Source organism: Sciurus carolinensis, chromosome 1, assembly GCF_902686445.1.
Source record: "Sciurus carolinensis chromosome 1, mSciCar1.2, whole genome shotgun sequence".
NCBI classification, from domain to species: Eukaryota; Metazoa; Chordata; class Mammalia; order Rodentia; family Sciuridae; genus Sciurus; species Sciurus carolinensis.
This window is the reverse complement of record NC_062213.1, coordinates 183,972,065-183,994,083: the sequence shown is the minus strand read 5'-3', so window position 1 is coordinate 183,994,083 and position 22,019 is coordinate 183,972,065. Positions and strand designations below refer to the sequence as shown.

Sequence of the window (22,019 nt, the reverse complement as noted above, 5' to 3'; positions counted from 1 at the left end):
AACCCAGAGCTAATGGGTGGAGCTTGCCAAGTGCCATCCCCTGCTCTCCAGAGGCCCTGCCCTCACTCCCCACAGCACCCTGCACCCAACAGAAAGGAAACCAAGCCTCAGAGAGGAAAGTGATCTGCCCAGGGCCACCCAGCCAGGGAGGGGCGGCGGGGTCTGGCCTGGGGACTGTGTGCACTGCCACAGGTCCGCCTCTGCTCCAGTGCCTACCCCCGCTTCCCAGGCTCCCATGCCCCCTCCCATCTCTGCACAAGAAGCCCTCCCCGGGAACTCCCCGCTCTCCTTTTCCTGCTTCAGCGCACGCAGAGACCAGCCTCTGCGAGGAGCAGGCTCCAGGGTTCTCCCCTAAACCCAGCCCCACCCAGCACAGAAGCAGATCCTCTGCCCACGGAGCTGTCTGGAGGCTGGACCCTGCTCCTCCGCCAGACCCCGCGTGGCTGAGTGGCCTCCACTCTGCTCTAGGATGAATAGGCTCGGGGGCAGGACTCCATCTGTGGCATCCCTGCGTCCTTCAGGGATGGTAGACCGGGCTGCTTATGCCTCAGTGGGCATCTCTCTCCTCCTATTCCCTCTTAGGAGAGCTGACACAGGCTCCTCCAGACCCAGCACCTAATAATGACAGAAAGAGCTGGGCACCGGGGCACACCTGTAATCCCAGTGGCTCAGGAGGCTGAGGCAGGAGGATGGCGAGTTCAAAGCCAGTCTCAGCAATTTAGCAAGGTCCTAAGCAACTTAGCAAGACCCTGTCTGTAAATAAAAAATGTTTTTTAAAGGACTGGGGATGTGGCTCAGTGGTTAAGCATCCCTGGTTTGATCCCTGATAGAAAAAGAGAGAGAGAGAGAGAGAAAAGAAAGAAAATAGAAAGCAGCATAAACTCAGTCTTGCTCCAGATACTGGTCCCAGCTGAGAATAACAGTTCACATTTATTGGGTCCTTATTACCTTGCAGGCATACATGTTCCACATATTTCTATTTATCTAATCCTCACAGAGGTCCCACATTCCAGATGAGGAAACCGAGGCCCAGACAAGCTAACAAACTTGCCTGGATTGCACAGCCTGTAAGCAGAACTGCTATGAGAATTCAGGCAGCCAGGCTCCAGGGCCCGTGCTCTTCACGTTATGATGCTTCCACACTTGGGCCGAAGGATTTGGCAAGGCTGCTTTACTCTTTGGGGGTGGGGAGGGTGGTGGTACCAGGGATTGAAACCTGGGGGCACTTAACACTGAGCCACAACCCCAGGCGTTTTTATATTTTTTTATTTGAAGACAGGCTCTCGCTAAGTTGCTTAGGATCTCGCTAACTTGCTGAGGCTGTTCTCAAAATTGTGATTCCCCCGGCCTCAGCCTCCCGAGTCACTGGGATTATAGATGTGCTCCAACTCGCCCGGCTGGCTCCTTTACTTTTGATGAACAGAATTGTTCATTCGTTCATCAAATATTCATTAAGCACCTACTATGTGCCCAGTAAAATGCCTAATGGTGGAAGGAAACATGATTCCATATCCAAGCCTGGGTCTCTCCAAGATCACAGTCTAAAGAAGGACATTAAGGACACAAGCACACCAACAACTCTAAGATCTAGGAGACGGTGAAACCGAGAACTAGACCTAGTTTGGGAGGCAGGGAAAGCTCTTCTGAGAGAGCAACATTTAAACGGAGGCCAGGAGACAGTGCCAGCTCAGAGAAAATGGGAAAGGAACATCAAAGCATATGCAAAGGCCCTGAGGTGGGAAGGAGATGCTGTTATTTAAGGAGGGAAAGGCAGCCAGTGTGGCTGAAGCATGAAGAGTGAACAGGGCTGAGGGCAAAGAGGCCAGCTGGTGTGGGACGGTACAGTTCACATGAGCAACGTGGAGCCTGGGGAGCCACCAAAAAGCCTGGAACAGATTTTTCAGTATGATTTGCATTTTCAAAAGACAGCTCTGCTGTGTGTAGGGAGCGGAATGGAGAAGGGCAAAGCAGGAGTGGGGTGTTGTTACGGGAGGCACCGAGCCTAGATTGGCACAGGTGCTCAACAGTGGAGCTGTGATATGCTTCCGTCTCTTTTCCAGCCTTTCCTTCTGCCCTGGGTGGGGTAAATGAGCACCACCCTGCATGCCGCCCCAAAAGCAGAGGGTTACTCTCACCTGGGAACAGGCGCTTTGACAGAGGGCTGGCCAGAGGAGGCCAGGGAGCTCCTGCTTCTGTCCCTGTCCCTCGGCCTGCGGCATTCAGAAGGGGGCCCCTGAGGGTGGCGGGACTCCAGAACACAGACCCCCACCCACCCCACACACGGCAGAAACAGAGAACAGGCACCCCGCCCAGGGCTGACCCGGGGGGCGGGGGTGGGAGGCCAGGACCACCTTCCAGGGCAGAGCCTGGGGGAGCAGGTGGGTCTCAGCCCCAGGCATGCACCAGCGCCTCCCAGCCCCGCCCTCTGGCTTCCGGCCCCGCCCCTCTCCTGACACGACCCCGTGGGGGTCGGGGCTCTCTGGCTTCCTGCATTCCCTTTCGTGAGCTTCTCCCCTCCCCTGCCGGCCCTGCTGCCTCCGTCTCGGATCGTTCTTTCTCCTCCACAGGCACTTCCTTCTCCGCCTGCTTCCTACCAGGGCAGTGCTCCCCAGAGCTTTGCCGGGCCCCCTCCAGCTGCCGTGAGGCGGATTCCAGCCTCCAGGTGCTGCCACCTGCTGGCCGTGGGCGGTCCGCGCGGCTCTGCACCAGCGCTGACCCACGACCCGCATCGGGACCGACCTGCGCATCTCCTGCCAGCTGCCTGCTTCTCCTCCCGCAGCCCTGCCTCCTACCGGTGGACCCACCACTGCCCGGCCACCAAAACCAGCTGCGGGTTGTACTTACCAGCTGTTTTCCAAATCCGGCGCTCTTCTCACCTCTGCCTTAAATCACGGCCGCAAGGACCCAGGGCGACTTCAGCATTCACATTCTCAGATTCCATACTGTGAATTTGCCCACTCACTCAAATGTGTTAGTGACCTCAAAATCGATACCTGAGGCACTTCGGTGGCCATTACACAGCAGAAGAGGTCAGGAATCTGAGCCCGCCCCCACGTGGTTGATGGACACGTCCCCAGCTGAGGTCGCCCCCGCCTCAGCTCTCGTTCTGTAAACACACATCTTGCCGGAGGTCTACTTAGTACCGCATTTTTCTCATTTTTGTGCTTTTGCTTGGTGATTTTATTGTTTCATATGGCCCCAAGCACAGAGCCTAAGTGCTGTGAATGTTCCCAAGCCGAGTGAAGCTGGATGCCCCCCAGGGTGGAAACCGGGGGTGGGTGAGCTGCATCCAGGCCTGAGCTCCGTGTGGCTGGCCGCAGGTTCAGTGTTCATGAATCACCATCTCTATTAAGTAGGATGTCTTTAAGCAAACGCAGACACCTACAAGGCTACGGATTGATCAGTTGGAAACCTCATAAACCGGTTTACAGGAACTTAACCTTGTACTTCCCCCAGGAGCGGTGGTCACTACTTGCTAACCTGCTACTCAAGGTGCCTTGACTGAAGAGGACCCACGTTACCAATTTGTCCACGTCGCTCCTTGGTTTAGAACTCCCCGTGTCTCCCTTTGCACACAAGATCAATCCAAATTCCTTGGCATGACATTCCAGGTCCTCCAAGATCCAGAGGTCTTGGCCCACCCCCCAGGCACATTGCCATGTGGTGCCCCCCCATGGTCCCAGCTCACTCTCCCATCACTCTCCTCTGCACACTCTGTGTCTGTGCCTCCAAGGCCTCTCCTCCTGGCTCCTCCTGGTGAACTCCTACACATCCCTCAAGACCCAGCCTCAGTATCACCTTGCTGGGTCTCCCTCTGGCAGAAACTGACACTCATTCTTTGTACCTTTTATAGCCCTTCTCATATGTTGTAACGGATCTGTTTATGTGTCTCTCCCTCTCCCAGAGTGTGGCAGTAGTTTTTTGGGGAGGGAGTTACAGATGTATGTGACTCTACAGGCAGCAGGGGTCCAGCAGTGAACAAAGCCAGGCCCTGGGTGTGCACCGTGGTGCCCACAGGGTGGCCTGTGTGTGGCGGCGTGTATGCACGATGCTCACCGTGCTTGCTGTGGGCATGTGGACTCAACGGCTCTTGGACACTCTGTCGACTTCATTCCAACCCCGGGTAACATGCCGTGGCAGGGCGTCTGGGAAGTTCACCAGACCAGCAGACCACGCCCGTGCACAGCAGAAGCCTCCCCAGGCGCTCCCGCCCCCCTCCCACAGCCCTGCCAGGCTCAGAGTTGGCCTTTTAAACCCAAAGACAACATCCGTCCAAATGAGAGGTTCTCCGGTGAGCGTGTCTGTCTCTCCCTCCTTTCTCCTCTGCCTTCCCACATCTCAGAAAGAAAAAGTATAGGAATTTTTAATAAAAGGAAGAGGAAGCGACACTTTTCTAGTACCCCCCCCCCCCCCCCCCACACACACACACAGGTGCCCGGCCTGTGCTGGGCAGTTCTGGAGGCAATCGTGGAAAGGGCTCCCTTTGAGCCAGACGCCATTCCAAGCACTTCCCCTCCAAGGGTGAGTCACTGCACCCACCCTCAAAGGGAGACGTTATTTTCCCTTTTCACAGTCAAGTGGCTGAGACACCACAGCAGCGTGGCAGAGCCAGGATTCAGGCCCCGCAGTCTGTGCATCCAGTCACTGCAAGGCAAGCGCTGTCTTCTCATGACACCCCTCCCCCAGCAGGATGTCTCTTGGTACAGGGGAGGAACCAGGTAAATCACTCAGATCAAAAACTAGGAGTGAGATTTGAATCCTGGGCGTGAGAGCCAGATGCAGGCATGTGGCACCAAGATGAAGAGAGGTGAACTCCAGCTGTGGAGATCCCGGGCCCAGACTGGACTGCTCCAACTCGCACAGAGTTGGCCAGGTAAGGAGGAAGTGGGGAGAAGGGCGTCTGGGGGGGATAATTGGGAGAGACCAAAGCATCTGGACCAGAGACAGTCAGGGGTGTGGGATTTCCAAAGCCCCTGGAGCCCTGAGGAAGGAAGGCCACTCAGAAACAACTAGAGAGAGACAGTAACCCAAACAGCAGACCACAAAAACCAGAGCAGGAACAAGAGTCAGCAGGGAAGAATTTCAGAAGAATGAGAGGGTCTGACAGGCTTCAGCTGCTCCCACACAAGCCCCAGGATAGAGTGACCAGAGGGTCAGAGTGGACCTTTGTTTCTCCCCTGAGAAGCCAGGATTCTGGGTTCAACACCCTCAGAGGAGTGAACCCCTAAGTTTCCTGAGCCTCACGGGAGGCTGTGTTGGAGGCTGAAGCCCATCCAATGACAGTGCTGGCTGCAGCTCCTCCTCCCCCCGCCCGTCTGACACACCCAGGCGGATCAGGAGGCTCTGACCCAGGAATGAGCTTCCCAAGAACCCTCCCCAGTTCTGACATGGAGCCAGGCGGCGTGCTGAATCCCACGGCCGGCTACCAGGAGCAGGCACCAGGACAGCCCTGAGGAGCCGCCACTCAGGTAGACATCTCAGTCCAGATGTGCCTGCCCCCAGCACGCCTGGTGGGGGAGACTGCTCTGGCGCTGTGTGGGGAGGTGGCCTGAACACGTGGCCACCTGGTCCTGGTCCTGGTCCTGATCCTGGAGGAATGAAGGGCTCCCCCTCTTCTCTAGGCTCTTCCTGCTTGCCCCAGCCAGGCAGAGGTGGGAGCCGGAGCTGAGTGGGAGAGGGGCCGAGAGGGGCCTGGAGCTCAGCTCTGTCTGGACCTGCAGAGTCCCGCCCACCCCACCCCAAGCTGGCTGGACTGGGAGAGAGCCCCTGGGGGCTCAGGGCTGGGGCCTGCCCGGGTGTTCCTGGGAACCTGCCGGGCCCACCCACTTGAGGCAGGACTGAGCAGAGACACTGCTGACTCAGAGCAGAGGCCACGGGGCCAAGAAGTAGGTGGTGAGAACAGGCTGGGAGCGGAGGCCGCCCAGCCTCCCTCAGCCAGCATCCCCCAGGAGGAGGGCGCACTGATGAGCAGGCAGCTCGGGGGGGCACTTAAGAACGGGCCAGTCCAGGACAAGGCCGTTCCCAGAGGGTGGGCTCCTGAGCCCACCTGCACAGGTTCAAGTCCCAGCTCCGGCACTTACTAGTTGCATAACGGTGAGCTGATTAATCCCCGGCGCTCTGCTTCCCTCCTCAGTAATCATGCAGGGCCCAGAATGGCCTGTGACCTCCCACCTGGACCTGCACCCCTTAGGGCAAGAGTCTGAGCACACGGACTCTCTGGGGTTCCCGGTGCACGGCCAGGTGAGACCTCAGCGCATGGGTCTCCGTGGGCCCCAGGAGCCAGGCAGAGGACTTCTGAGAGAGGAGGTGGGCCCCCCTCATTCTGCACGGCAGTCCCCCTCCTTCCCGGAAGGTGAATCCGCTTCTGTGTGTTTCCTCATGCCAAATTCACCAGCAAGGTTAACCAGGAAAGCCTTTCTCGTGTCTTGACAAGGCTCCTGCACAGGACAAACGGGGTTCTGCGATCAAAGGAGTTGAGACAATACTACATATCTTCCGCCCCTCTTTTGGAGAGTCACAAAGTGAATTTATCAGCATGGTTGAGGAAAGGGGAGCTCTTTCACGTGGCTGAACCCAGTGTTTAATCAACTTTTCGTGAAAACCGAATCCTTTTCTCTGGCTACTCCTATTGCCAGGAGGTGGGACGGGTTCCATGGAACCCTGGTGTGGGGAACACTGGACTACCAGGCTACTCTGGTAGCCTATGCATGAAGAGAATTGTTGCTGCCCTTTACCTCTCAGCTGTATTGCCGTTGCCTGGCTTCCAGGGAGTCCCAACTGAGCAGAGAGCACTCCCCTGTGGAGGGGCTATCGCAGGGAGAGAGTAGTGCTCAGTGCTCAGTGCTCAGCAAAGAGACAAATCGCCCAAGGCTGGGGCCCCTGTGGAAAGGGCCAGGGTTGGAAGAGAGTGAAGGCAGCCGTTCCCAACCCTGCAAGTCCTCACTCTGCACCACTCCTGCAGGTGTGAGCGGCCCCCGGACCCACCCTGGCTGCTTTTGGGAGAGCTGAGGTTTTGGCTTAAACACCTGTTCTCAAATCCCAGCTCGGCTCCCAACAGTGGGGTAGCCTCCTTTACACCTCTAAGCCTCAGTTTCCCTCATCTGTAAAATGGGGACATTACTAGGACCCAGCTCTCTGTGGGGTTAGGAGCATCGAATAGGACGATGCCTTTCTCCAATGGGCTCCGAGTCTCCACACAGGTGGGAAATTACTTTTCTTGTTTCCCTGCAGTAGCATCTGACCCCTGCGTCCACCATGAACTGGGGGATCTTTGAGGGGCTCCTGAGCGGGGTCAACAAGTACTCCACAGCCTTCGGGCGCATCTGGCTGTCTCTGGTCTTCATCTTCCGCGTGCTGGTCTACCTGGTGACGGCCGAGCGCGTGTGGAGCGACGACCACAAGGATTTCGACTGCAACACCCGCCAGCCGGGCTGCTCCAACGTCTGCTTCGACGAGTTCTTCCCCGTGTCCCACGTGCGCCTCTGGGCCCTGCAGCTCATCCTGGTCACCTGCCCCTCGCTGCTCGTGGTCATGCACGTGGCCTACCGGGAGGCCCGGGAGAAGAAGCACCGAGAGGCGGCCGGCGAGGACGGTGGGCGCCTCTACCTGGACCCCGGCAAGAAGCGAGGCGGGCTGTGGTGGACCTACGTCTGCAGCCTGGTGTTCAAGGCCAGCGTGGACGCCGCCTTCCTCTTCGTGTTCCACTCCTTCTACCCCTGGTACACCCTCCCTCCCGTGGTCAAGTGCCACGCGGACCCCTGTCCCAATACGGTGGACTGCTTCATCGCCAAGCCCTCAGAAAAGAACATCTTCACCCTCTTCATGGTGGTCACGGCCGTCGTCTGCATCCTGCTCAACCTCGCCGAGCTGGCCTACCTGGTGAGCAAGAGGTGTCGCGAGTGCCTGGCAGCGAGCAGAGCCCGGGCCACACCTGTGGGGCATCACCCAGACTGTGTCACCTGGTCCCACAAACAGAACGACCTCCTCTCGGAGGACCTCATTTATCTGGGCTCAGACACTCACCCGCCTCTCTTACCAGACCGCCCTCAAGACTACGTGAAGCAGACCATCCTCTGAGGGGCCATCTGGACTGGATGGCGGGGTGGGCCCGGATCGGAAAGTTCCAGCATCTCTCGTAGGTGCATTCTGGTGGGGGGAGGGGGTGGCTGGGGGAGCTGAGTCACCGGAGCGAAGGGAGGATTCAGGTGGCCTGGGATCCAGTCCCGACTCTTCAGCTCTGGCCACTGCTGCAGCAGGGTGGCCTTAGGCAAGTTACCCCTCTGCCCTGAGCCTGTTTCCTTTTCTGTAAATTGGAGACACAGAGGGCCACCTCCTAGGATTATAGTAAGAACAGATGGGCAAGCCCCTCCGGTGCGTGTGGCCCACTGGCAGGGCTTAATAAAGGTCAACGTGTTCATTGATCCGAGGTACCCTCTGGTCATTTGGGCTTTGTCACCCTCACGAGGTCCCTGTCTCAATCTCTGGGATGCACCTGACTCAGTCAGATGAAGGGCCATCCTCTCTTCCAGAGGAGGGGTGCCCGGCTCTGCTGGAGACCAGGCCACCTGCTCATGCTCATGGCTGGCCTTCAGCCTCCGTGGGTTGTCTGGAGAGGTAATGGGGCTCAGTACGGAGTGGGGTGCCGGCCGCAATGGGAAGTGCCGGATCCTTGCGTGAGCACGCCTGCAGTCCAGCCCAAGCGCCACCAGGACTCTGGGAAAGTGACTTCAAACCTTCTCCAAAATGGGTTAATAGTGCCTAGCCTGTCGAGTTCCATGAGCACTCATGAGTTCAGGGCTGTGGACGGGGTTAGCTGCTGTAAAAGGCCACATAAATGTTAATCATTGCTATTAGGAAGCAGTCGATAAACGCTTGTGGGAAATAAGGCACAGGGGCCACTCCCTGGCTGCACATTAACCTTCACCGTCCCAGCCAGATGCAGGCCCAGGGCTCCTCTGCAGCCCGCTGGGCACCTCAGTGTCCCCAGAGGCCTCACCCACCTACCCAGAAGCCCAGAGGCCCAGTCCACAGAGAATGGAGTGGGACTGAGTCTGGCACCCTGCCAGTCGGGCCGTTTCATGCTGCCAACCTGCACTCCTTGCCTCCAGCAGGACAGCAGGTGCCTGGTCTAGAAAGGCCACAGCCAGCCCCTCTCATCCCTGTGAAAGCCAAGGGCATCCACCAGGGTAGGACATGGTCCTGGGCTGAATCGAGATGGCCGCTTTCCATAGAGGTCAGCTGATGAGGCCTCTGAACCAGGTTTCGGGAATAAAGGGCAGGAGAGGGCCCTGGGGACAAGAGGGTGTGGGAAACGAGGCCCAGGGACGGGGAGGGCTGAGCGCCGCGGTGCCATCCTGGCCTGGGCATGACGGCACCAGGCTCCTGTCCCCTCACTGCAGTCTCGCCCAGTGCCTCAGCCAGGTTCGAGAGAAGGCGTGGGCCAGGAGAGGAACGCCGCAGGTGTTTGCTCTGAATATGTGCCCGGGAAGTCCGCCTGCCAGCCTGCCCTGCCCACCCACCCCATCACTCTCGCCTGGCTCATTGGCTCAGAAAGCCCCACCCCACTCAGGAGCGAGGAACAAAAGCTGCCTCCGGGAGGCCCTCGGGCAGACGGACAAGCTGGGGACCGGACGGGAGAGCAGCCGCAGGACTCAAGAAGGGTGAGGCTCTAAGAGGGCAGGACACAGGGCCGGGAAGATGGGGCCAGCAGGCTGAGGAAACCCCGGGGGCTGGGGCTGGGGGCAGGTTTCAGGGAGGGGGCCAGAGAGAACAGGATGAGGGTCCCTGGAGAAACGCAGGAGCAGAAGGAATCCCCTACCAGAACAAAGGGAGGCCGGAAGACCAGAGGAGAGACGGAGAGGAGGGACGGGGAAGACATGGGACTCCGATCCACTTTAACAAACACGTATTGGATCCTGGGCAGACAGATGAATGAGATGCAGTCTGGCAAGAAAGACAGGTGAACTGACCATGTGAGTCCAGGTGCCGTGAAGACAGGGAGCTCGGCTTGTGTCCCAGGGGTTTGTGCCTCGCAAGGCACTGCAGAGGCTGGGCGTGGGACGGAATGTGATGGGGCTCCAGATAAGAGGCTGTGGAGGTTGGAATACACAGAACAGGGGCCTGGAAGAGAAGGGGGTGGGTAGCGAGCCAAGGCCACCCCACAGTCAGTGACGGGAGGCTCTGAGAGAGAAAAGCAGTGGTGGGCACACACCATGCCAAGTCCAGCCCGTGCCCCTTCCCTGACCCTCTCTGGAGCTCCAACAGTTGGGACTCCAGAGGAACCCACTGTGGTCAAGACCGTCGGTCCTCCGGCTTCAGCGCCAAGGCAGGGAGGTGGTAAGGATGACGCCAAGCCACCATGACTTCAAAGAGCTTCTGTTCAGTTTAGGAGGGAATGTTTGGGAAGCTTGCTGAGCCAGGGAGGAGGAGTGAGGCTGGAGATCATTCTGGGGTCCGCGTAGGATCTGATGTGGATGTGCTCGGTACAGGGCCTGGCTCCTGTCGGCCTTCGGTCAAAGCTGGATTCATCTGACCACCAATGAGGACACACTCCCGCTCCTCCTGCCTGGTCCAGCCTCTTCAGAAGTCCTGGGTAAAAGAGGCCGGCTGGCACGTTCAGGCAGCAGGATTATCTTTACGTGTATTTATTACTTTGTAGAATAAAATAAACCCTGATTTTGGAACCTGAAGACCAAGGTTCAAGACCAGCTCTCCACTTCCAGCTGTGGGACCTCGGGCAGGTGCCTCTGGCCTCACCTCCCTGTGAATCCGGGGTGATGGCAATCCCTCCCCCTCTGAGTCCTCGTGAGTGAGGACACGTGAAACGGCACTGTCAACCACATCGTGACCAAGGGTGCCCATCTCCAGGTTCTCCCGGGCCTCCTGCTCCCAAGGCCTGAGCGGGTGGCACCCAGGGGCAGACCCGACCACGTGAGGCGTCCAGGAAACGGCCAGCATGAACTGGACGTTTCTGCAGAGCCTGCTGAGCGGCGTGAACAAGTACTCCACGGCGCTGGGCCGCATCTGGCTGTCGGTGGTCTTCATCTTCCGCGTGCTGGTGTACGTGGTGGCGGCCGAGGAGGTGTGGGACGATGAGCAGAAGGACTTCATCTGCAACACCAAGCAGCCCGGCTGCCCCAACGTCTGCTACGACGAGTTCTTCCCCGTGTCCCACGTGCGCCTCTGGGCCCTGCAGCTCATCCTGGTCACCTGCCCCTCGCTGCTCGTGGTCATGCACGTGGCCTACCGGGAGGAGCGTGAGCGGAGACACCGCCTGAAACACGGGCCCCACGCCCCGTCCCTGTACAACAACCTGAGCAAGAAGAGGGGTGGACTCTGGTGGACCTACCTGCTGAGTCTCATCTTCAAGGCTGCCGTCGACTCGGGCTTCCTGTACATCTTCCACCGCCTCTACCAGGACTACGACATGCCCCGCGTGGTGGCCTGCTCGGTGGCCCCCTGCCCCCACACCGTGGACTGTTACATCTCCCGGCCCACAGAGAAGAAGGTCTTCACCTACTTCATGGTGGCCACAGCTGCCGTCTGCATCCTGCTCAACCTCAGTGAGGTCACCTACCTGGTGGGCAAGAGGTGCCTGGAGATCCTTGGACCCCGGCGGCGGAAGTCTCGACGCCGAAGCCACCTGCCAGACACGTGCCCACCGTACGTGGTCTCCCAGGGAGGGCACCCCCAAGATGGGAACTCTGTCCTAATAAAGGCCGGGTTGACCCCAGTGGATGCAGGTGGGTATCCGTAACCTGCCAGACCAGCAGATAGGAGCCCCAGGTCTCCTGCCTGTCCCCAGAGGCTACCCAGGGAAACGGGCAAGGGCAGTGCCACCTTCTGTATGGCAGGGTGAGTGGAGAAGGTGGCTGCAGCGGCTCAGGAAGCTCACCCAGGGCCCAGTGTGCCGTGGGAGGGGCACAGTTTGGTGCCTGGGTCCCGAGCCTCAGGGAACTTGATGGCTGGTAAGGATTTTGTATATGACAATAGGTTATGTCAACCCTGTTAATAAACATGATTTTCTGAGTATTTCATAGACCAAGTGGGGAGTGGTGGGTAAGGAGGTGTGGGAGTTCTCATGGACCTCAGAGAGGGGACCAGGGCCACTCAGTGGGCATCTGAGCCCCGGAACCTCAAATCCACCCATCACCCTCCTCCAACCCCTCCCTACACACACACACACACACACACACACACACACACACACGCACACACGCACACACGCACACGCTGTACCTCCAGGACAAGGAGGAGAAGGCCCAGGGCAGGGGCTGCACCAGGGGCCTCACAACGCTGCAACCAACTGACCAAGGCAGGAGGAGACGGAGGCAAGGGGACCCTCTGCCCACAAGAGCCCTTCCCAGTGAGCGTCCTGCAGATGAATGCAAAGCATGTGGCTCCACAGGCCTCTGCCTCCCCTGTCCTGACCTCCCCCAGCCCTGCCCAGCGTGGGTCCCTGGTAGGGGAGCTCCTGAGGGTGGGATGGACGGTCCTGGGAGCTAGGGCAGGACGGGGTTTCCCTGGCCGTCTAGAGATGTGTCTCCACACGAATCCTCGAATCTGTGGAAGTTCCCATCTGTGGAATTTCCCTTTTTCTCACCCACATGCATTTCCTAAGCAACCTCATCCTCCCCCACCCCCACCCTGATGACCCAGGACCATGCTTTCAGCCTGGACCTGCCCCCGAGTTCCACCAGCTGCCACTAAACAGTCCTCTAGGGAACCCCCAATCACCTCACACCCAGTAACTCCAAATCTGCCCCCTCCCAAAGCCCCCACCCACTCATGAAGGGAACCGCCACCCCCGCCCCACCGTCCCAGCCTGGCACTGTGCTGCCGTGCACATTGGCTCTAGCTGCACCCGCATCCCAGCAGAGCACTCCCAGCTCCGAACACCCCTAAATCTGCCCCTCCCACCTCCCGGCCTCCCCCAGCCTCCCAGGCCACCCTCCAGGATGGAGTGACAGATCTGTCCCTTGAGAATAACCATGCCATTTGCTCCCACTCTGAAAACTCTTCCACCCCACCCCTGGCCCCCACAGCCAGCTTCCTCTCTTCTTCTCACCCCCAATAACACCAAAGGCAGGTGGTCCCCAGTCTGTGACAGGACTCAGGCCTCTACCATGCTCCTCCCCTCGCCTGGGATGTCCTTCCTGCCTCTTCTGTGACCTGTCCTCAAACCCCAAGGACAGCCTCCCTGCCTCTCCGTGCCCTGTCCCCATGCTGCCTCTCCTCTGCCCTTCTCCCCAGATTGGAGTGGCCAGTTCCCCTCAGTGTCTCCCATCAGCCTGTGAGCCCTTCAAGGGCAGGATGCTGAGTCACCAGGTCCCTGCAACCTTCAACAAATGCTTGTTAAATGAGTAAATGGGCTGTGAGCTGCTTGGGGGAAGGACTGTGTCTTGTTTATCTGAACCTTCCACCACGCCTAGCCTGGGAGGTCAGCAAAGTGGCTTCTTCTTTGTTTGATTTGTTGTTTTATCTAAATCCAGCCTACAGGTCTCATTTATGGATAAGGAAACCTGGGCCTAGAGAAGAGAGAGGACCCTCCAGGCCCACCCTGAATATGACACAAAATCAGAGGTCACCTTGTCTCAGGTCAAGTTCCCAGAGGCAGAGCCAGAGGCAGCGATCTGGTGCATGTGAAGGAAGCAGTAGGGACGCAAACAGAGCAGCGGCTGAACCGAGCAGGAAGGGCACTAGCCCTTCGCCTGTTCCGCGAGGTGAGGAGGTTTTGGATCATAAACCTCACCACCAAGTTGCGTCCCCCTGAAGGCAAGGACACTGGGCTTTCGATAGCAGGACAGCCTGCTGAAAAGGATGGATAGCTTTGGCTCTGGCGAGGCCATATCTCCAGGGCCTGCTATAATCCACCCGCAGTTAATATTCACAGCAGCTGGGGAGTGGATGTCCTCCAGTAAAGGGGACATGACCAGGGCACCGCTACCACCTATGAACTCCTGACCCCAGGAGACAAGGCAGCTTTCACCCCCAATCCTAACCGGGAGAGCAGGGCGGCCCTCTTGACCAAACCAGACAGCCCCACGCTGCTCAGAGAAAAGTCCCTCCAAGGCCAGGGACCCGGACACAGCCAACTCCCATGAGGGCCTAGGAGTCCATTCCGGGGGCTGCTGGGGGGTCCAGCACAGGCTGAGCTTATCTTCTCCATGGACGCTACTCCCCAGGGGACTCCAGTCCTGAGCCACAGTCAGGTGGAGGCAGAGTGCCATCCAAGACCAGCCAGAAACTTCCAAAGGGAGCTGAGACTGAGCGTCTGGGGGACACGTTAGCCATCGGACGGTCTCATCCTCACCCTCGCCCAGGATCTCAAGCCCCACACACGGCTCTCTCCACCACTCAGACCCTCCACCTCCGTCTTCATGAAGATTCCCCACTTGTCCCTGCTCCTGCCATTTTCCTCCTCCGTCCTCTTTCCTGTTCCCTCTGCTGACCCATGGCCATGGGTCTTCTGGTTTCTTCCTGTGACCTGGGCCATGGTGACCCTGGTGCATCACCCTGTCCTTGACATTCCATGACCTCCTCTTCTTCCAGGACATTCAGCTGCCATTCCCAGGACCATGACCCACTCCACCGCTACCGTCTTGCCCTGGATTCAGGTCAACAAATCCTGAGTGCTTACTTTCACCTGAGGGTTCGTGCTGAGGGCTGGGAAGAACCAGACATGGCCCCTGGCCTCATGGAGCTTACATTCTAGAAAAAAGTACAGCTACCAATCTCGTGGCACACTGGGAAGCTCAGGGCCCTGGCAGAGAGAGAGAGGAGGCTCGAATATCCAGGCTTCCGGGAAAGGGCTCCCTGACACTTCTCATGCTGAAGCCAGAGACAGGAGGGTTTCACCCAGCAAAGGGGACGGGATTCCAGACAGAGGGGACGAAAGAGAGCAAATCCGATGACAAAGACAGAGAGAAACCCAGGATGGCTCGCCAGTCGGGTAAGGGACTGGAGTCAGCAGCATGCAGGACCACGCAAGGCTTTCTTTGTAAGTCCCTGTTAATAATTTTTTTTGGACTTTATCCTAAAGACAATAACAAGGCCCCGGAGAGATTTAGCAGGGAGAGGACATGATCCGATTTGCATTGTCTCTGGTTACAACATGGAGGAACCGAGGCAGGGCTACCTGTTTGGAATCTGATGCAATCGTCTGAGAGAGAAAAAAAAACAATGGCCCCAACCAGGCAGGGTGTGTGCAATGGGGATGGAAAGAAGTAGCTGGATTTAAGAAGTGTTTACGAGATAGAATCACAAAGATTAGGTGATGCTGTTGGGTGTGGGGATCGAGTAAGGGGAGGAATCAAAGCAACGTCCAGGTTTCTGCCTCCGGGTGGTGGTGCCTTTGAGTGGGGCCGGGAGCCCTGGTGGAGGAGCAGGTTTGAGAGAGATGCCCCGATTTCAGTTTCAAACACGCTGAGTTTGAGATTCAAATGGAGGCACGGTTATGCGCTTCCATTCAGGGACCTGCATCCCTGGCTTGTTGTCTTTCTATTACTGCCCTTATGATCACTCCTGGGGATTTCACATCCATCACCATGGCCTCTCAGTTCCTTGACTCCCTCAGTTCCAACTCCGCCCGTCAAGCCCTCCCACATGTGACCGCACACTCTAGACCTGGTCTGTACCAAGAGCTGCATGCTCTCCCATCTGCCTGACACTCCAGCAATCCTTCTGCCCCATCCACTGACCCACCACTGTTCACTGCCTGTCACCGGCTCCATGGCCTCCTCCCCTCCCGTCCAACTCAGACGCCACAGCCCCCCAGATAGTCACAACCTCCTAGCTGTCCCCCGCTCCTTTGCCTTCGTGTGCTTCTCCCACGCTCACCGAGACCTGGCAAGGCCCTCTCCACGTGGCATCTGGAGAGTGATGCGGCCAGACTGACTGGTCTCAGTGTAGACTTCTGACCTCAAAGCTCCAATGGACACTCAGCATCTCAAAGAAATTCTCCATTTTTCTAAAACTTGAATCCAATTCTCCTAGCTGACAATATTCTACCTTCTCCCCATCCTCCCTGCCAGCTGATAGCCCATGTCACGCGTCCCTGGGGCACAGGAGCAGAGACTGAGGGCACAGTGCCTTGCCACCACATCTGCCATCTTCCCCGCCTGCGTGCCTGTCCGCTCTGCCTTCTGTCCTGTGACAGGGACAAAGCATCCCTGCTCCTGCTACAGCTCCTCCATTGGTATTTGCACAATCCCACAGTGCCGGGGACTCGAACCCGGGCCTCAAGCATGCGAGGCAACAGCTCCTCCATTGGGACGCCAGACTCCATCGCCTCTTGCCAGCTCCTGGCGGCAGCATGGTTGGTACCCTCTCCCCTGCCTCACAATTCCCTGTCTGCAAACATCCTAAAATATTTTCATCTCCTTCTCTTTTTAATTCTCTCTCGACATCAATCCCAGCCTTCTGCAGCTACTATCCCATTGACTAGAAGCAAAACCCTCCCGAATTTATCTAGCTGTCTCCATTTCCTCATCACTTCATTCCAACCCATGATCTCCAAGTTACCAAACCCGGTGGTCAGTTCTTCTGCCCTGAGAGCTCCCTCCCTGAGGCCTGTCCTCTTGGCTCCCAGGCAGTCATGGCTTCCTCCCACCTCACCAACAGGCCCTGATGCCCACGGGTGCCTCTTCCTCCTCTCTAAACAAAGATGTCCCTGGATCCAGTTCTCTAGACCCTTCTCTCCTCTATGTACATTTTCCCCTTGATGATCTCACCCAGTGTCATCTATAAAGCCATCTATAAACTGACGAGTCCCGCATTTAGGAGTTTGGACCAGGCCTCTCCCGTGAGTGTGGGACTCGCGTATCCAGCTTTCATCTGACTCCCGACCCCGGTCAGCAAGGGCAGATTCCGGTTCTCTCCCCCACCTCGGAAGATGTCCTCTCCATTCACCCAGCTGCTCAGTTCGAAAGCCTAGGAGTCTCTTTCCTCATAATCACACCCACGCCATTACCAAGTCATGTTGGCTGTAACTCCAACAGACATTCAAACTCCAGTCACTCCCTGCCATCTCCCGTCCAGCCCGAGCCACGGGCTCCAACACCTGGACACCTGCAGTCACTGGTCTCCCTGCCCCGACTTTTGCTCCTTTTGAAATTCCTCTTCCACAGAACAGGCCGAAGGATCTTTGTAGCACATAAATCAAATCGATCAAGTCACTCCCTTCCTTTAAAACCCTCCAAATGGCTTCCCATCAAGGCCAGAAAAACAAAAATAAGCCAAACTTTTTGACGGTGGCCTTCGAGAGCCTGCCTGGGTGGGCGCTGGCTTCCGCTCCCAGCTTTATCCACACTCCCCGCCCACCGACCTTCTCCTCGCAGGGTCTTTGCACCTGCTCCTGCTGGCAAGGTCCTTCCCCTAGGGTCCCACACGCCTGTCTCCTCAGCTTTCACATCGAAGATCAAACATCGCCACTCCGGGAGGCTTTCTGACCTGCCCTCCCCAGAAGCACGTACCCCACCATCTCATCCATCTTCATGTTGTCTTCTCTCTAGTTGATGAAATTGTCCTATTTGTTTACATGTTTATTCTTTTTATGGCCCCACAGAGATGAGCTCGTAGAGAGGAGGGACTCTGCTGTGCTCATCACAGGCTCCGCCAGCACCTAGACCGTGCTTGACATATAGTAGGCGCTCAATAAAAAGGAGTCAACTGACTGACTGATTGGCACGCAGGTGGAGACATCTAGCAAAAGGATCAACCAGGAGATACAGAGTTGGGAGTCAGCATAAATGCCTAAATATAAGAAAAGATTTTGTTCCAAAATTACCCCTCATGTAGGAAGGATTTGACTTATAATCAAGTCCCTGGGAAGTGTTCTGTATTATGGGGCATGATCTCAATTATTGCATTTTGAACAACAAAATGTTCTTTGGGGGAAACTCATTAGCCTGAAATAACCTCAATCAATGAAGCCTGGGATATTCATGGAGGTCACTTGGCAGACTCAGAAAATATGGAGGCAAAGACATTTCACAAAGATCTCATCATTATTTCTGGGGTAGAACTTTACAACTGCAAGTATTGTCTTTGTAAGCAAGCCCTTAAAAAAAGAAACTTACTTTAAAAAACCATAGAGGACGAGGTTTTGTTGTGGAGAGAAGAGACACACCTCCCTGATGATTTTTAAAATTTATGCACCTAATATCTTGCAGGCTTTTGTGACCAGAGATAAAACGTCCAGCTTCTTATATAGATTCAAAAAAGCAGTATGACACAAATAACTTGGACAGAAATAAAGTTTCTGAGCTCTGTAAAATGTTGATGAGAATAGAACTCTGATCATATTGACCCAGAATTGATGTCAAAGAAAAATGTAAAAGGTTTAAATAAAATGGCTTCATAAAATATGAAGGGAGAAAAAGCAATCCTTCTTAATGTATTTTATACAAAATATGACTTTTTAAAATGTATAGCAAATGCAGTTTAAAAAAAAGTACCTTCTTATTCCATCCACACTAGAAGAATTTTTTGTTGGTGGTATTTTCTTTTTTGTTTGTTTGTCTTATTTGGTTTGGGGGTTTTGTTTGTTTATTTGTTTGGTACTAAGGATTGAACACAGGAACACTTAAACATTGAGCTATATCCCCAGTCCTTTTTATTTTTTTATTTTGAGTCAGGGTCTTGCTAAGTTGCCTAGGACCTTGCTAAATTGCTGAGGCTGGCTTTGAACTTGTGAGCCTCCTGCCTCAGCCTCCCAAGTCCCTGGGATTACAGGCATGAGCCAGCATTCCTGGCTAGAAGTTTATATATTCAGATTAGCCCCAAACTGTCTGCAGGTTCTTCTTATTGGGAATAGGAAGGGTTGCCCTTTATTTGGACACACATCTGAGCCTCTGTGTTGGAGGGTGACAAGTCTGGAGAGAGGATGATGCTGCACAGAGATTGCAGGGAGACTTGAAAAGAACCCCAAGGAGGGAGGCTTAAAGGCCAAAAGGAATGCAGGAAAGTCAGCCAAGCATAGGTAACCAGGTGTCAACCAGAGAAAGAAGCCTGCAGAAAGTTTCTAGAAGGCGAAAGTGATCTTCAGAACCAAATGCTGATACAAGTGAAATCAAGTAAGGGTTGAAGTGAACTCGGTAGATTCACAAGATGATCGGTGGTACCCGAGGCGGCAGTGTGGCTGGCAGAGGTGGGACACAGAAAGAAGCCAGGTCCCAGTGAAGTGGGGGACGGTGAGAGCCAAGCAAATGGAGATGGGAAGCAGGGAGAAGAATGTTGGAAGGGAGGTTTACGATTCGCTTCATGGATGAAGCAAGTAGAGGGAGGTCGAGGGCCTAAAGGGAGCCTGAGGGAGTGGGGTCCAGAGTCTCTCCAGGCTCAGTCTTAGACCAGAGAAGGACAGGCAGGCTACTTAACCAGGGAGGGCGGAAACGGCGAGACAGGTGCAGCCACGCTGGGCCACAGCTGCCACCCGGCCCCCCACTAGCTCCTCCCTGGGCATGGGCCCAGGACCTCACCTGCTCTGCGTCCACCAGCCCCTGCTCCATCCCCGTCCTCTGCATCCAGCCTGAGCACCACAGTATCCCTGATGTGCCCTCATCTCACGTGAGCCCTGCCAACTGATGCCTGCGTCTCTCCTGGACCACAGCAGGAATGGTACCGCCCCACGCCAGGTAGACAGTAAAAGGGCAACGAACACTTGCCCAGGAAAGACGGAACAAACTGCTGTCCCGGCAATGCCCCGTAGCCTCCCGCCCCTCCTGTTAAGCAGAACCCCAGGCCCCCGTCAGTCCTCCTGGGCGCGTCCATCTCTTCTCCCTCTGCTGGACTCCTTGAGAGCAATCCACAAAAACAGAGGGAGGCCACTGCAAATTCATGTCCTCTAGCCCTGCCCAGCTTTGGTGACACCCAACAAATCCTGCCTTGGTCTCTTGGCCATTGTCCATGGTGGCCGAATTCTCCATTTCTCCACTCTCAAGTTTTCTAGCTCATTCCGTTTTATTTCTCAGAGAAAGTAGAGCTCTCCAAGAAGCATCTCTCCCTGTGAGTGCCACCAAGCCTACAGACCACCCTTCCCCTTCCTCCCTCCTCTCCCGAAGCACAGTGAACACAGGGGGTGGCACCTAATTACTTTTCTAATCTCCCCACAAGTGCCAAGGGGACCCCATTCTCTCCCACTTCCTTGTTTTCTCCTAAATCTGTGACCTCTGCCTCCCTCTTAGCTCTCTGAGCAGGTAAGCAAGTTCAGATCTTTCCCATCAAAAAACAAAAGCCAGACCTTCCCTGAACCCTAATCCCCTGCAGCTACCTCCTTATCTCTCTCCTGGCTTTCACAACCGTTTCTCCCTCCTCACACCCTACTCCCTCGCCCACCAGCAATGATCAGTCTCTGCCCCTCAACAGCCCTGCCTGTGCCAACTTTCCCTACAATTCCTTTGTCCCTGAGCCCCTCCAGGCTTTCCGTGTCTTGCCATGCATGCGTAGATAATGACAGTACACCACTCCCTGCTTTAAGCCCTTCCCGGTGCCATGGGCCCTTTGTTCTGTCTGCCCAGCCCTTCCTTTTTCCCACCATACTGGGGTTCTAAAGATGACCGTCAGCCATGCACCCAGGCCCCCTGGGGTGAACCTGACATGGATACATGCTTCAGGTGAGGTCTGAATAATCTTCAGATTATTTAAATTGATTCTAAGAGAAGCAAATAGGGGCAAAACTTGGGAAGACATGAGTTCAGAGCTGCCGTTGATCTCGTGCAAAAATCTTAGGTAAAATCCCACCAGTACCAGAAAGACAGGAGGCAAGAGAAGGAGAGCAGTCCTAGACACACTCCAGACCCAACTCCGGGTGCTGTTGGAGACCAAGATATCCATTCTCCCTTCCTGTGTTTCTATGAACCAATACATTCCCCTTCACGCCTGAACTAATTCAAGTTGCGTTTCTGTCATCTGCAGTGAAGAGTCCTGGCTACGGCACCTGGCTTGTGCAGCGCCGCTGTCTGGCTTCCTTCCAGGCGCTCCCCTCTGTCTCCCTCAGCCCACCTCTGAGCTGGGATGGACCTGAGGCTCCATCCCAGGCCCTGCGCTGTCCCTCATTCTCCACACCCTCCCTGGGTGATCCCATCCTCTCCTGTGGCCTTGACGTCCACCAGGACAAAGTTGAATCCCAAATCCATATTCCCATCCCTCTTCTCTTTTTCATTTTTTCATTGTGATAAAATAAACATAACATCAAAATTACCACCTTAGCCATTTTAAGTGAGCAGGGCCATGCTGTTAATCACATTCACAGCGATATACATCCATTATCGGTATTTAATTCTAGAACGTTTTCATTACCTTTAATGAGAGCTCTGTACCCATTCAGCACTAACCCCCACTCACCCCTGCCCTAGCCCCTGGTCACCTCCTGCCTCTTCCTGTACCTAGGCGTTTGCCCACTCAATGTTTCACACAAGTGGAGTCACACAACATTTGTCCTCTGGCATGTGGACCATTTCACTTATCAGGATGTTCTCAAGATCCATCCGTATTGTAGCATGCATCAGAACTCCGTTTCTTTTTATGGTTGAGTAGAATCCCATTGTGCATCTACACCACATTTTGTTTATCCAGTCATGGTTGATGGACATCTGGGCTGTCTCCGCCTCTCGTCTAGAGTGCTGCTGCGAGGAACATTCAGGTACTAGTATTTGAGTCCCTCCATTCAGTCCTCCTGGGTGTGTACCAGAGTAGACTCGCTGGCTCAGGGGGGTAACTCTGTTTCACTTTTGGAGGAACTGCCAAGCAGTTTTCCACAAAGACTATGCCATTTCACATTCCCACCAGCAACACACCAGGGCGCAGAAGACAATTTGTCTCTGTGAAGGCAGCCACACCCCACCCCTGAGGCTCCGGGATGGGCTAAGTGTTGGAAATTGGGTGAGGCTCAGGGATGAGGGGGCGAGGGGATGAAGCTGTCTATTGTGCACGTACATCATGACAAAAAAGGGTCTTTTCAGAGCTGCATCAGAATGTCCCAAAGACCTGAACAAAATGGCGGCACTGGAGTATCATTGACAAGT

General features: G+C 55.7%; 2 protein-coding genes across 8 annotated transcripts; both read left to right on the top strand.

Moving 5' to 3' along the window:
• The first annotated feature begins 4,724 nt into the window (after window positions 1–4,724).
• On the top strand, window positions 4,725–8,425 carry Gjb5 (gap junction protein beta 5). 6 transcript variants are annotated; one of them, XM_047527726.1, is made up of 3 exons: window positions 4,728–4,873; window positions 5,329–5,468; window positions 7,234–8,425. In XM_047527726.1, the coding sequence occupies exon 3, from the start codon at window positions 7,255–7,257 to the stop codon at window positions 8,074–8,076; it is 822 nt and encodes a 273-aa protein (XP_047383682.1). In that variant the 5' UTR covers window positions 4,728–4,873; window positions 5,329–5,468; window positions 7,234–7,254; the 3' UTR covers window positions 8,077–8,425. The 6 variants fall into 6 exon arrangements, with proteins under 6 accessions (XP_047383678.1, XP_047383682.1, XP_047383699.1 ...); XM_047527716.1 differs by having other exon boundaries at window positions 4,729–4,873; window positions 7,231–8,425; XM_047527722.1 differs by lacking the exon at window positions 5,329–5,468 and having other exon boundaries at window positions 4,725–4,873; window positions 7,231–8,425.
• Window positions 8,426–9,511: 1,086 nt separating this feature from the next.
• Gjb4 (gap junction protein beta 4) lies at window positions 9,512–12,030 on the top strand. Of its 2 annotated transcripts, none has more exons than XM_047527764.1 (2): window positions 9,512–9,659; window positions 10,658–12,030. In XM_047527764.1, exon 2 carries the CDS (start codon window positions 10,955–10,957, stop codon window positions 11,753–11,755), a length of 801 nt encoding a protein of 266 aa, XP_047383720.1. In that variant the 5' UTR covers window positions 9,512–9,659; window positions 10,658–10,954; the 3' UTR covers window positions 11,756–12,030. The 2 variants fall into 2 exon arrangements, with proteins under 2 accessions (XP_047383720.1, XP_047383729.1); XM_047527773.1 differs by lacking the exon at window positions 9,512–9,659 and adding an exon at window positions 9,765–9,971.
• Window positions 12,031–22,019: the final 9,989 nt, after the last annotated feature.